This window comes from Meleagris gallopavo, chromosome 2 (assembly GCF_905368555.1).
Source record: "Meleagris gallopavo chromosome 2, MGAL_WU_HG_1.1, whole genome shotgun sequence".
Taxonomy (NCBI): domain Eukaryota; kingdom Metazoa; phylum Chordata; class Aves; order Galliformes; family Phasianidae; genus Meleagris; species Meleagris gallopavo.
Window position 1 is genome coordinate 37,069,114 of NC_139405.1, and position 13,378 is coordinate 37,082,491.

The 13,378-nt window shown below is 35.5% G+C and overlaps 1 protein-coding gene across 4 annotated transcripts in view; it reads left to right on the forward strand.

Moving 5' to 3' along the window:
* Positions 1–12,900, forward strand: part of ERO1B (endoplasmic reticulum oxidoreductase 1 beta) — a 31,206-nt gene extending 18,306 nt beyond the window's left edge. Inside the window, exons 9-17 of one of the 4 annotated variants that reach the window (XM_085219670.1) lie at positions 117–128; positions 1,344–1,370; positions 2,782–2,874; positions 3,039–3,285; positions 4,067–4,136; positions 5,305–5,391; positions 6,674–6,807; positions 7,690–7,746; positions 11,949–12,900. In XM_085219670.1, coding sequence (XP_085075796.1) covers positions 117–128; positions 1,344–1,370; positions 2,782–2,874; positions 3,039–3,285; positions 4,067–4,136; positions 5,305–5,391; positions 6,674–6,807; positions 7,690–7,746; positions 11,949–12,021 — 800 coding nt within the window. In that variant the 3' untranslated portion in view covers positions 12,022–12,900. Of the gene's footprint in view, positions 1–116; positions 129–1,343; positions 1,371–2,781; positions 2,875–3,038; positions 3,286–4,066; positions 4,137–5,304; positions 5,392–6,143; positions 6,654–6,673; positions 6,808–7,689; positions 11,181–11,948 lie in introns of those variants that run through there. The other 3 variants (XM_085219671.1, XM_085219672.1, XM_085219673.1) reach the window with 3 other exon arrangements.
* The last annotated feature ends 478 nt before the right edge of the window (positions 12,901–13,378 follow it).

Here is a 13,378-nt window from a genome sequence, read left to right on the forward strand (position 1 = left end):
GTGTAAATAAGGTTTCTTGTACTTCTTCAGTTTTTATAGTAAAGCTTGTATTTCATTACTGCTTTGATTTTTAATGCTCATGGATTTTTATTCTCTCCTTTACCTCAACTTCTTAGGAGGAGATAATGGTAAGTCATCTTATTCTGCTTTTCTGTGTGTTTTATGCTGGATTACCAGTGATCCCCTGTGGCCTCTTGAGCTGAAGAAGCTCTTCTGGATACAAATGCATACTGCTTATAGAAAAGGTGCTATACTGGTTGGGATTAGAAGCAGCAGACAGGATTTCTTCTCATCTTTCAAAGATGTGAATTAATTACCTATTGCATGTAATTGAGGAAGAACTTCTAGAAGTCATTTTGCAACGGTCAGCTATAGGTTTTTTCCTCTTCTGCTTTGAATTTAGTTGACTTTTGAAGGTAGTTTAGAGGTAGTAGTGGATAACATTTACTTTTTCGGATAGAATGAATAGTGTTCATTTTATATATAAACAAAGCTAATACTGCTTTAAAGCATTGCCTTGATGTTTAGGATCAGTTAGCATAAAGTTGCTTTCTGTGCTGATCACTTAAATTTTTTGGCTGTTTTCCTCAGCAGATCTTTAAATTGAGAGATTTTAGGGCTTGTACAGATACTAACAAAGTTAACCAGAAATTGATTGGATGGATTTCTGCTGTATCAGAAGACATTCCTATGTCTTCAGTATTTCTTTGTTTGGATCTGAGTACAGGAATTCACTTTATTTTTGGTTGCTGATCATCTTAAAGGTTGTGCAGTGCAGAAGGGCTACCCATGTGAAACATAGTATAAGCATGAAGTATTTGTGAGTTTAGAATCTAAGAACACATCCAGTAAAGAACTGATGTACCTGGGCAATGTGTAATTTAGAATCCTGGGTCATTCTTCAAACCTTAAGTTTGCTGTTAGATTCCAGAATGCAGTAGTTTCTTTGCTTTTGGAAATAGTTGTTATATAAGTGATTGCTGTGATATGTAACAGTGATGGTTGCAGGAAATGTACGTGAAATGTCTTTCCACACATACGCCTCTTTTCTCAGTTATTCTTTCCTGTCACATTTTTAATCACTAGTGCATTTAATCAAGTGTATTCATAAACTTTACTAGTAGCATAGCCATGTTTATTCTTGTATTTCTCCTGTTCTGACCCCAACAGATTTTAAGTGTTTTCAAAGATCAACGATGTCAGTGCCTGTTCTCGCTTCAGTAGCTAAGTTGTTTAGTTTTATGTCCAGATGGCAGCTAATGTTAGTACACACACTAATATAAAGGTACTTCAGTGATGAAAATGAATGTTCTTTATTTTAATAGTGTTTTCTAACATTACAGGAGAATCCTTCTACACATGGCTAGAAGGTAAGTTCTTTCAGATGGATTAATATAATTGAAATTCACTAGGAAGAACACGGTAGTACTTTTTCTTCTCTCCAAATGTTTTTCATAGTGTAGGCTTACTAATAAATTGTGCAGAACTTGAGTGTTATTCAAAGAACATTTTTCTTCCTTGAGGGTATTTGAAGAGTTTTTCTTATGTGATGAATTCCTTAAACTCTAACTTCTCAGCTTTTGTAAAGAGGAAATTCATTTCAATATTACTTACTGAGTTTTCAGCTCCTTTAGACAGCAATGCATCCTTGCATATGCTAGAAATATTATTAGTTGTATTTTAAAACTACTTTTAAAAGTATTAAAGCTTTTAATGGTTCTGTGGCTAATACATATGTGTAAGAGATCTTCTCAAAATGTGTAACAATTTGTTTATTTTTAAATGAAATTATTACAGTGGTAGAAATCAAAATCCTGTTTTGTAGGGTGTGGAAAAAAAGTAAATGAATTAAATGTACTTAATTTGCAACTTAGTTCATTATGCCTTTCAGAAATCTACTATTGTTAGAAAGCTTTCATCGGTTCTATTGTAGAAAAGCACATGTTCACATGCTTCTTAAAATATGCTGGCTGTAAATGAGGCTGTATCTCAGTCTCACAGGCTTCCCCATCAGCTCTTCCTTCTTCTGTTTGTAGAAACTGGAGTGACAGGGGAATCACCCAAACATATATTTATGAAGGAAGCAAACCCCTAAATTCTAAATGTAGTCTCTCTCTTGGTAAGCTGTATTTCAAAGCAGTTTCTACATACAAATTATATTTTGGCCACCCATTGCCACTACATTTCTTTTTATGCTGTGAAAGCCTTTATTCATCAAAGTCATGTTTTTAGGGCTTTGCTCAGTGCGTTTAAATCTTCAGTGAATTTACAGTACAGCTGGGAAGAAGCATTTTTGGCTGTTTTCCAGGGCCGTAGGGCTTTCTGGATTTTTTTATGTTTTTGTAAGAACACTACTCTAAAGTAATGATAGCTTTAATTCTAACTAGGATAGGTCACACTAGAGTTCTGGTTTCCAGATAGTCAAAATTCAAGACTATTTTAAGTCCGTTGCGTAAACAATTTTACTTTCATGTAGCAATTTGTTGGATGCTTATTGGACTGTATTTATTAAAACACTGAAAAACCAACTAAGAAATGTCAAACTTCATTCTTGGTGATACTTCATGTATAAAAATAAGAGGTATATATTTTTTTTACTATGAATATAATAGCTTCCAAAACATACTGCTGAAATTAATGATGAGGCACTATAACAGTAATTCTTGACAGTTAAATGGTGCAGACTTATATTGGTGAAATGTCAAGGTCTGCTAATTTTAATGCATTGTTTTGAATACCTAGGCTGAGGTTTGCTTGTCTCTTTTCTTTTTTCCTCAACAGGTCTTTGCCTTGAGAAAAGGGTGTTTTATAAACTTATTTCTGGACTTCATGCTAGCATTAATTTACACCTGTGTGCCAATTATCTTCTTGAAGGTAATTTGAGTTGAAGTAAAACTACTGAATGAAACACTACATTATCTGAAATGTATTTTTTTTTTTCCCCAAACTTTATGTATATTTGGTTCTTACCAAAAAAGCTTTTTTCAAAATACATGCTTTTAACCTCCTCCCCCTCCACTTTTTTATTTCTTGTGTAGAAACCTGGGGGAAACCTCGCTGGGGACCAAATGTGAAAGAGTTCACTCGTCGTTTTGATCCCATTGAAACCAAGGGAGAAGGACCAAGAAGGCTGAAAAACTTGTATTTCCTTTATTTGATAGAGCTGCGGGCTTTGTCAAAGGTTGCACCGTACTTTGAGCGTTCCGTTGTTGACCTTTACACTGGAAATGGCCATGAGGATGCTGAATCTAAAGCTCTCTTACTAGAAATCTTCAGGGATACAAAGTAAGGCGTAAAGGCGTTAGGTTGGTTTTTTTTTGTTTTCAACAGTTGGAAACTTTCAATTATATTCTCAAGTGAGAATGAGAGTAAATTCCTTTTTGAATAGGAGAGGGAAGAGTAGCATGAGAAAGCAAAATAATGAAAGAAAAAAATATTTCCAAGGCTTGAATACTTATATTTTTAAATAAAAACAAAAAAAGGAGAAAAAAAAATAGCACCCCAGGCTTCTCCCTCTTTGTTTCTTTTGTCTGATTCTTCAGTGTAAAATACATGATCTATTTTGAGTAAGAAAATAGTACGTATATTCTTTTAATTAATGATCCAGTGAGTAATCCAGCTTTTACCATAGTCTTAACAGAAGAAAGAATGTTTGCTCTGTAAGGCTCTTCAGTCCAATTCTTTGTCATCTTTTTTTGTGATCAGTTGCATGCTGTGTGGCTTCAGTCACGCTAGGTGTTTAGGATGTGTTCAGATGACAAATATGAAGTTCAGACAATGGAAAGGCCAAGTATTAAGGCATTCTTGTATATTTAAGAAGTCTTGATCAATGGAAATGAAGAGAATTCTCAGCAAAACTGTACCAGGTTTCAGGATATAGTGATTGAATAGCAAAACATCTGGTAACAGCATGCTTTTGAAGAGCAGTGATGTGAAACTTGGGAGAAATTTTTCATCTGAAACAATTAGAAAGAGTGTTTACTCTGTAACAGCTGCGGTGCAAGCTTGAGCTATGCTGTAGTTCATGCCACATTTGTGGTTTTTTTTTCCATTCTGTCTTTCTTAGGTCCTTCCATATGCACTTTGATGAGAAGTCCATGTTTGCTGGAGATAAAAAAGGAGCCAAGTCATTGAAGGTGAAGCTACTTTTCTGATTAACATCTGAAATATTCATTTCAGAATTAAGTAGTTATTTTAGGGAACTTCTCAGCAACATACTTCTGAGAGGTAGACTAGAGAAGACAAGGATGAAAACTTAAGGAGTTGTCTGAAGCCTCTCAATCTTGTTCACTGTAAATGAACGCAAAGTGTTATGCTGAGTTGTGCAGACTAGAATCTCTGTTTTAGTGCTTTGTTTGCCATCAGGAGTGTGCTAATACAAATGTGTTGATTTTTCTATTAATGGTATAAGCAATATATATTTTTTAATATAGTATCACTTCCACATAGGACACTCCCCACCCCTCCAGGAAGTGGCATTTGCTTAAAATACCCATGGCTAGTACATACATAAAGCACAATTCAATGAAATAGAATATGAATTTAACATTAGGAAGGCACTGTTCTTGGACACAGGATCCTACTGTGAATGCTGTTACTATGTAGTAACTGCCAGTGTTACCAGACTGTTGTTCAGATTGGTATGCACTACATTTCCACAACTGGTCTGTGCTTCATTGCAGTAAATATCTGTTTTAATACTTACTGGTACCTACTACTATTGAAATTAGTATTATACAGAATTTCATCCGCACTAGAAAGAATACTATTTGAAAGGTGCCAGTAATTTATCAGCCCAGCCAGTGTTTCTTTTCTGACCTGAAATATTTTATTTGAATGATCTGAATTAGATAATTATTAATTAATCATTACTCAATTCTGTATTGTATTTGCTTCCACTCTGAAACTGCAAAGCAGCTGTCTGCCCACAGTTTTGGTTGGGAAATGTCGTTTGTGAATTGGCACTTGTTTGGCTGGTTTGTTGGGTATGTAGGTTGGTTCAAAAAGAATTTGAACAACTGAGTTAAAATTGCATAGGGGAACAGGTAAGTAGTTAAAGCTCAAAATTTTGAGCAAGTTTCTGGAAACTGTATAACAAGTGTTATTCTGTGTCCTACTTTTCAAGTCAAGAATTAGCAACGGCTTGGAAACAAGATTCTGGGTTTGTGTGAATCTTTATTATAGCCTGACCCCAGATGGTAGTGGTTTCGTTCAATTTGATATTCTAGTGGTACTAAGTGAATTTTGCTAAAGCTAAGAGGCAATTTAAGCTAAACGTTTTGTTTGTTTGTTTCTAATTGCTAGGAAGAATTCAGATTGCATTTCAAGAACATATCCCGCATAATGGATTGTGTTGGATGTGATAAATGCAGGCTGTGGGGCAAACTGCAGGTATAGTTTTGTCTTCGATATCCTTACGTATGTATTAAAAATAGACTTATGTTTAGTTTGCTTTTTAACAATTAAACTGGTATGCTTTGTTTAATTTTGTTCACTCGGTGTTTTTTTTTACTAAAAGATGTAGCTTATATTTTCTGGGGAAAAAAGACCAGGTAACCCCAAGACCAAGTCTTATTTCCAGTCAGTATTTTGAGTATTCAGTGAGCAGATGAGTTTTGTGGAATCAGCAGTGGGAAGCCTTTCTAGAAATAATGCACTTTTGCTTAATGAGATTTAGCTCCACAAATCGAAGCATAAGTGGGAAAAAAAATAAAGTGACTCAGATTTTCACAATTATAAAATGCTGCAAGAGGTAAACTGTAAAGCCAAGATTTGAAAAGTAGTCCTGGGTTCTGGAGAATTTATTGAGAGCAAGATTTTAACCCTCAATGCTAACATTAAATCCAGACTGACAACAGCATTAAGCTTATCAGAGTTAAAGTTTCGAATAAATTCATAGCAGCAAAAATGTAGTAGTTCCTGCTGAGTTTATATAGAGTTCTGCCTACTCTGTATCATTCATACTTCTGATCTATTATTGCCTTTTCCTATGCTAAATTAACTAGGGCCAGATTTCCTGACCTACAAAATTGTCTTGCACCCAGCTTCAACCACTATATCAAAATCCAGTGGTTGCTTCCCCAGCTTGATTAAAACGGGGAATAAGAATAGCTTTTTCTGTTCTATTTCTGTATATAAAATAGGGGTTGAAACTGAAACTGCAATGTCTTCCACTGGGACTGGAGATGGAGAAAGCAGAAGTGTTGTGACACCTCATACTAAAAACGTAGTTTGACTTGGTAGGGGGAGGAGAGAAGGAAAGCAGAGATCTGATCCACAGCTCCTGAGGCATCTGTACTGTAGCAGGGAGGGAACTGGAAGTGTTGTAACATTCATGCTTTCATATGCATCTGGTCTGGCTGAGAAGAAAAGAAATGGGAAAGGAAGAGATTAAAAACATGAGGGTTTAGAGTAAGTATATCTGAGGAGACACATTCTTAAGTGAATTAACTTGGTGAATTGATGGCATGTGTTTGCATTATCATCTTAGTTTGTGTGCAGTTATTTGGGTTGAAGGAGTATCAGCTTCTAAGAATCGGTACTACAGTTTGCATGGGTTAGTATTTTTATGTTTATTTTGCTTAAAGCTTTTCTGTTTGTTTTCTGAGAGCTGGAAGAAGTGACCTTACCCATTGACTTTATTGACATTAAAATATTGAGGTTTTTCTTGTAGACGCAAGGCTTAGGAACTGCTCTGAAGATTTTATTTTCTGAGAAAGAAATACAGAACCTTCCTGAGAATAGCCCATCAAAAGGTTTTCAACTAACACGTCAAGAAATAGTTGCTCTAGTAAATGCCTTTGGAAGGTAAGATTTTCGTAATTTGTGTAGTGCAAAAAAAAAAAACCAACCAGATAAACAAAAAATACACACTAGTAAAACTTCAGTGTCAGCACTCACAGTCTGTGGAAAAGACTTGTGCGTGCAACTATGACTTTTAAAGGCTAAACAATTATTAGTGATAAACTCTGTGCCATCAAATGGAGTCTGTGAGGCACTGATTATTAGCCTTGGTCATCATTCTGTGTTGCATGTAATTCCTCTCTATCTTAAATCTCATTCATTCTATAAACCTCTTAAATGGTTTTAAACATTACATTTTGGATACATCTCTTGCTTCTTGTACTCTAACTACTAACTACAGAAGTACATTTTGTATTTCTCTTTAAATACGTATACGTGAGAAGGAAGGAAAACACATGATTTTTTTCAATGCTGTCATTTAGCCCTTAGGCTTTTGGATTTGAAGTTTGATGTAGATGTTTTTACTAAAACTTCCATTCTGATTAATTCATGATACAGCAAAAATGTTGTGTGTTTGAGTTACAATATATAGCTTCCTAATGGCTTTAAAAGAGTAGTAAAGTTTGTGTCTTTCATCATGCTGGTGCTTCTAATCTTGAATGTAATGATCAGTTCTTGTTTAAAATTGGATAAACATTATTACACATGATTAGATATTTAACATACATAGCATGTAAATTTTAATCCCTGTAATATGAATGTGATGGAGAGCTAGATAGTAATCTTTTGTGAGAAAGTAGTAACAAGTGTTAAACAACACAACTGTCTTCCAGAGTTGTTTTTTCTAATTTAAAAGAACAAAAATCAAGTCTCCATGAAAGCCAAAATCTGCACTTCTCTTTGCACAGTTTACTTACCAGCACTTTGGGGGTTTTTGTTTTGCAGGCTTTCCACAAGTATAAAAGAGCTGCAGAATTTTAAAGTTTTACTACAGCAAACAAGGTAATGAAGGCCTTTGTGCAGCCTCTTAGTGAAGACCATTTACACGACTGCATTGAGCAGAAGGAACTGATCCTTACAGGACTCTCATGAACTGATAAAAAGTAAAATCAAATACCAACTTGAATATTTATGTTTAAACTAGGAATGGTTATTAATTAGAAAAGATATTTATGAATGAAGTATATAGTTTTTAAATGTGTAAATTATGCTGATCTGTTTTATCTTAAGTTCTCTGCTCACAGTTCTGTTGTACTGATACACCATACGTTTTCTTCATCTTCTTGTCTTTCTGAGAAAGTTGTTTTATATGAAAACATATGTACCTCAATCCTGACTTGGCTTGTCCCGCAAGAGATGGTTCACCCCTCACCTCACCCAAGTGCTGAGCATCAGTATGTTCTGAGGACTGGGTATGCCAATTCTAGCTGTCTAGAAGTAAACCAGAAAAAGAAATAAGGCTCTTGCTGAGTCCTGTCTTCTTACTGTAATATGAAATTTAATTTTACCAAGCAGAAAATTTTACTTTGTATCAAGCTCCTTTACATCATGCTGATATCAAAGTGTTGTTTTTTTTCCCTTTCATGCTGCTTTTCAGAAGTTCTTACTTTCTTTAAAATAACCACCTTCTCTATTACACAGTACAGTCGTGACTCTTCTGCAGCCCTTTTGCAGCCTGCATTTGCTTCAGGGATCAGGGCTAGGGAATGGGGAGAAGAGGGTTAGTGGAGCATGGCTAGCTGGAAAGTTTTTTTCAATCAAGTTTGTGTCTAGCCCACTTTATTTTTTGGTTTGTTCCAGTTCAGTTTCCAGAAGTTGTCCTTTTTAATGTCTAAGATACTGAAGCAGCACATTTTGCTCTCTGAGTACTGGAAATGGATTTGCTTGTAATGGGTTATATTTTAATGGTGTTAGAAAATCAAAAAGGAGGAACTTGTTTTTATAGTCACTTTAAGAAAAAAATGCTTTTTAGAATTCGTAATCACACTGACATTTAATACTGCATATTGTATCTATGCAATCCCTAACTGTACCTTCTTTAAAAGGATATTCAGCATAATAAAACGGGTATGTTAATAATGTGAGCTTCATAAAATAAGAAATTACTTGTGTATCATTGTCCACAAATGTCAATGGAATTTATCATTGTCCAAAACACAATTCAGAACAGCACTACTGACTATTAGCAACCAAATGTGGTTTAAATTTAAAATGATTTTTTTTAAACCGTTGTGTTACAGAATGAAGTTAGGAGTTATGAATGTAGGAAGTGCTGGTATTGTGTAGATACATCTCTTCTGTTGATACAAATCTTCTTGAAACAAAGTGCTCTTAAACATTTTTCACCCTACTGGATATTTACTGACCTGTTGATATTACTTAATGTAGTAATACTGGCTTCTGTAACATCATCCTTTACAGAGGAAATATTCCTGAAAGCTGGAATATGCTCTGTCCTTTGTTTCCAGACTAGACTCTAACTTGTATCATCTGGAAATGAGCTCTCCTGTTGACATTCCTTGTTAGGAAAGTATTGTTTCCTGAGAAACAAAACCTTCTTGAGTCAAACTGGGGTAAGCTAAGTGAAATAATTAAAAAAAAAAAAAAAAAAAAAAAAAGAAATTGGTAATAGTTGCACAAATTGACAGTTGGTTTCCAGTCCTTATTTCCTGTTTAAGCCAGTAAATAAATTAACGTGGTGTTAGTGAAAGCTAATGCAACTCAACAACCTCTCTTGCTTGTGGGCACCTGTCTGAGCAAGTCACCACAGGCTCCCTTTCTAGTTAATGGAGGAGAGCAGATGATATCAAGGTGAACTCACCTGGCCTTTTCCACGGTTGGTTTGACATACTCTGGGATTCAGTAACTTGCACCCCAGAGTTTGCTTTCTCCATTAACTTGAAAATTTAGATGACCAGCTCAAATGTATATAGCTGTGTTTGATCAAATAAGTTAAATGCAGAGTATTCAAGTCTTCTGGATTATTGTGTGTGTTCTTTTTTTCAGTTGGTCATTAATTCCTCCCCTTTTGGATTGACCAGGAAGGGTTGGAAATCTGTAGGCTCACTCAAGTGAAAAATCTTGTATAGCTAAGATTAAATTGCTATTATATATTGCAGTGTCTAAAGAGCTTTAGGCAGGATTTTCTGATGGAAAAACAAATTGTTGTCTGTGTTGCCCCAAAATTGTTTCTTCCTTTTTTCCCTTACTTTGCTTTTTGGGGAAAGTGAATTGCTTCCAACCTTCTAGGGATTCAACTTGCTGTTTTTGTTCTTCCATCTGTGCCTGGCCAAAATCAGTGGACATTGAAGCAGCATCAGTCTGGCATCATGTAATTCTTTATGGGACATACCTGCTCTTTAAGCTGTCTTATAACTCTGATGTATCCCAGAGTAATTTGTTAATGTGACTGTAGTCACCTATAATTCTACTTTCTGTATCTACGTATACAGCAATGTAAGGATTAAGCTTGTTTGTTGGTGCAATCCAGGCAGGGTCCTTAGGATAAGGACATAGAGATGTCTTTTTTTCTGTTGTGTCATGAAAATATGAGTGCAGCTGAACAAGGTAATTCTATGTATAGGGAGATTCTGTTGCATTTGAAGGCTTAATGGAGTTGAAATGATTTTCCTGTCATCTGTTTTTTGTTTTTTTTTTTTACTGTATTGATGTCAAGTCTTTGACTATGCTGCCTATGAGGTTTTGCTCTGTGAGTTGGATGACAAACTTCTTTATACGTGAACTTAAATTTTAGAAATTTACAGATCTGTTTTTATATGAAAAAACAAGGTTAGTTACACTATCCACGAGCTGTAAACTATTTTAAATTCTAGCTCCGTATTGGAGATCAGCTTGTCAACGTTGTCTGCCATTCATTTCAGATTAAAATTACATTTCCCTGTACAAATGACAAAATGATTGTAATCATGTAGGTAGCAAGAAGACAAAGTCATGAAGACTTAAGCGAAATGTTAAAAGAGTTGATGCAAACAACATAGCTAAAATGTTTGTTGCTGAACATACTTGCTCCTAAGTGCCAGAGGAAGAAGGTGAGAATACAGAGTTTAAAAAGTAAACTATACAGACTTAAGCTAGAATAATGTGTTCTCCTACTTCAGCTGGTGATTTGTTATGTCATTGTATATGCATGAAATACACTGTGCCACACTTTGAGTTGTGTTTTGATGATTGGGTCTTTATCTGACCTTGCTCTGTGCTTTTCTGGGAAGTGATCTGTATTATGTTGTAAATAATCTAGATGCTTATGTTTATAAACTAGCAATCAGCAACTCATCACTTTACAATCTCTCCATTTATCTTGGCTATTAAAATGTAATATTTATTGAAATCAATGTTAGAACTGCTTACTGAAATCTGAACACTTCTTTGCTACGTTTGAATCTATGAGATACAAATTAAAGTATTTTCTGCTATAACCTCTTGAATTTATGTGGTTTATTTTCATGTAGGTTTCAACTGTGCTTTAGAAGTCATGCTGCTTAAATTATTTACATGTCAGTCACTCTGTGATTTATGCTTAAAATGACAGGCAAGAATTCCAAAAATAAATGGCAGTTTTGGATTTTTCATAGACATGCTGCTGCATATCAGTTGCTGTTTCCATATTCCAGCACATCCATCAGTCTGTATGGCAGAATTAAAATGCTTCTGTATTAAGTTGGATAAATATAGCCACTAGCTAGGTCCTATTGTGTGAGGGGAAGAGGCAAAAAGCTTACACTGATCTGTTCTGTCCCTTTCTCAGCATAGCTTCTTAAAACAATTTAGGAATTATTTTTCTTGTGATTGGTGAAATTATTCCCTCTAAGAGGCTTCAACTTTTCTTTTTTCATTTGGTATACCTATTTAACATATCTCGATACATATTTGATTATTGATGTGTATGTTTCCCCCTCACTTTACCTGCACTTGTTACACAGATGATAACAATGTAATTTAAAGTTAGTTTCCTCTAAAGATGTCTTATAACTCTGATGTATCCCAGAGAAATTTGTTGTTGTGGCTATAGTCCCTTATAATTCCACTTTCTGTATGCATATATACAGCAGTGTAAGGATTAAGCTTGTTTAAAGTGCAGAATTCTCCTAATTAAAATTTTGCAGTGCAGCTTTATCTACTGTGAAGAAAATGTAGATCCTGCAGATTTTCTTGCACAAAGTTGTTTTTTTTTTTTTTTTTTTCAGACATGGCAGAATTCGAAGGGCTCCCTTTCCAACCTGGAAGAACATCCACCTCCAGGGAAATCCAGGTTTTTAATGCATCTTAAATAACCAGGAGTGCTTCTGATTCACAGAGGAAGAGAGAACATCCTCACTAAAAGGCAAGCGGTGCTGCAGCAGGAAGCAGCACCTGTCTGTCCACCACCTAAACAATTTGCAGCTTGTCTCAGATAACTGTTCTCTCTCTGCAGCAACAGCATAATACCTTAAGAACAGCTGTGTCTTAATATACTTAGTATTATTAATTCATCAACAGTAGCAGTAGTTCAGAGGTGGTTTTGTTGCATGCTTAAGGCTTGACTTCAGGTGTCCAGAGTCACAAGGTATGGGGGCAGGTGTGACAGAACAGCCTTGCATAAGTCTGGAATCATTTTCCTCCCACTGAATCAAGGAACCTTATGTATCCATCCCTCTGGTCATTGACTAGCCATTTTAATTACTCTTCTATAAGAAATACCTAGAAGTGATTCACAGAATTATCATATAGCTTTATTCTTTCAAGCTTACAGGTTTTCAGCCTGTTTTGCTGTTCAAGCCTGAGCAGGTGATCATCTCTTCTGCTTGAAGACTGTCCCTATGGCTGCTGAGAAGATAGTTTTCTTATTTTTAGAGGAATGCAGCGTGTGTTTTCAGATGGTAACTAATGCATAGGAGATGCGTTAGCCTCCAACTATCTTGCTGTGCTGTGTCATTAGCAACAATCCACAGGAGATTGTGCTTCAAGAATGTAGCAGTAACTTGGAAAGACAATATTTAATGGTCTTGGCATTTTTTCCTTACAGGCTGTTACGTGCACGTAAGAATCTCTTACTGTCATGCATTCGAGTAACATTTTCATGTATTTACAGTACACTTATTATAATCTTCTATTTCTAACCTAATACACAGTGTAAAAATAAAAATACTTAGAAAATAATTGCCATTTTACTTCACAGAATTTGCTCTTTTAAAATGAGCATAAGTGATTAAATTATACCTTCTGAAAACTCTGTTCAAAGCCAAAAATGCCATGGCTTAAAATAAGGTGGTATGAGGGCTGCTCCAAAAATAATGCCTCCTATTTTTATCATGTTGGCCCACGGTGTCAGAGGTGGATGGTGGTGGTATGGCAGTAGAGGTTGAACTTTCCCAGCAATATTCTGTCACATTTTGTTGCTGTGTGAGAAATGGCAGCAGAGAGGCAGTCTGACAGAATGGTGTCTGACTTAGAAGTACGTATGAAGCAAAGGTGTGTTGTTGAATTCCTCCATGTGGAAAAAGTTGCATCCATTGACATTCACAGACAATTACTGAATATTTCTGGAGACAAAACAGTGGATGTGAGCACAGTGAGGCAGTGGGTGGTGTGTTATAGTAGTGGTGATAGCTGGTCACCTCTGCTTATGCAGATTTTT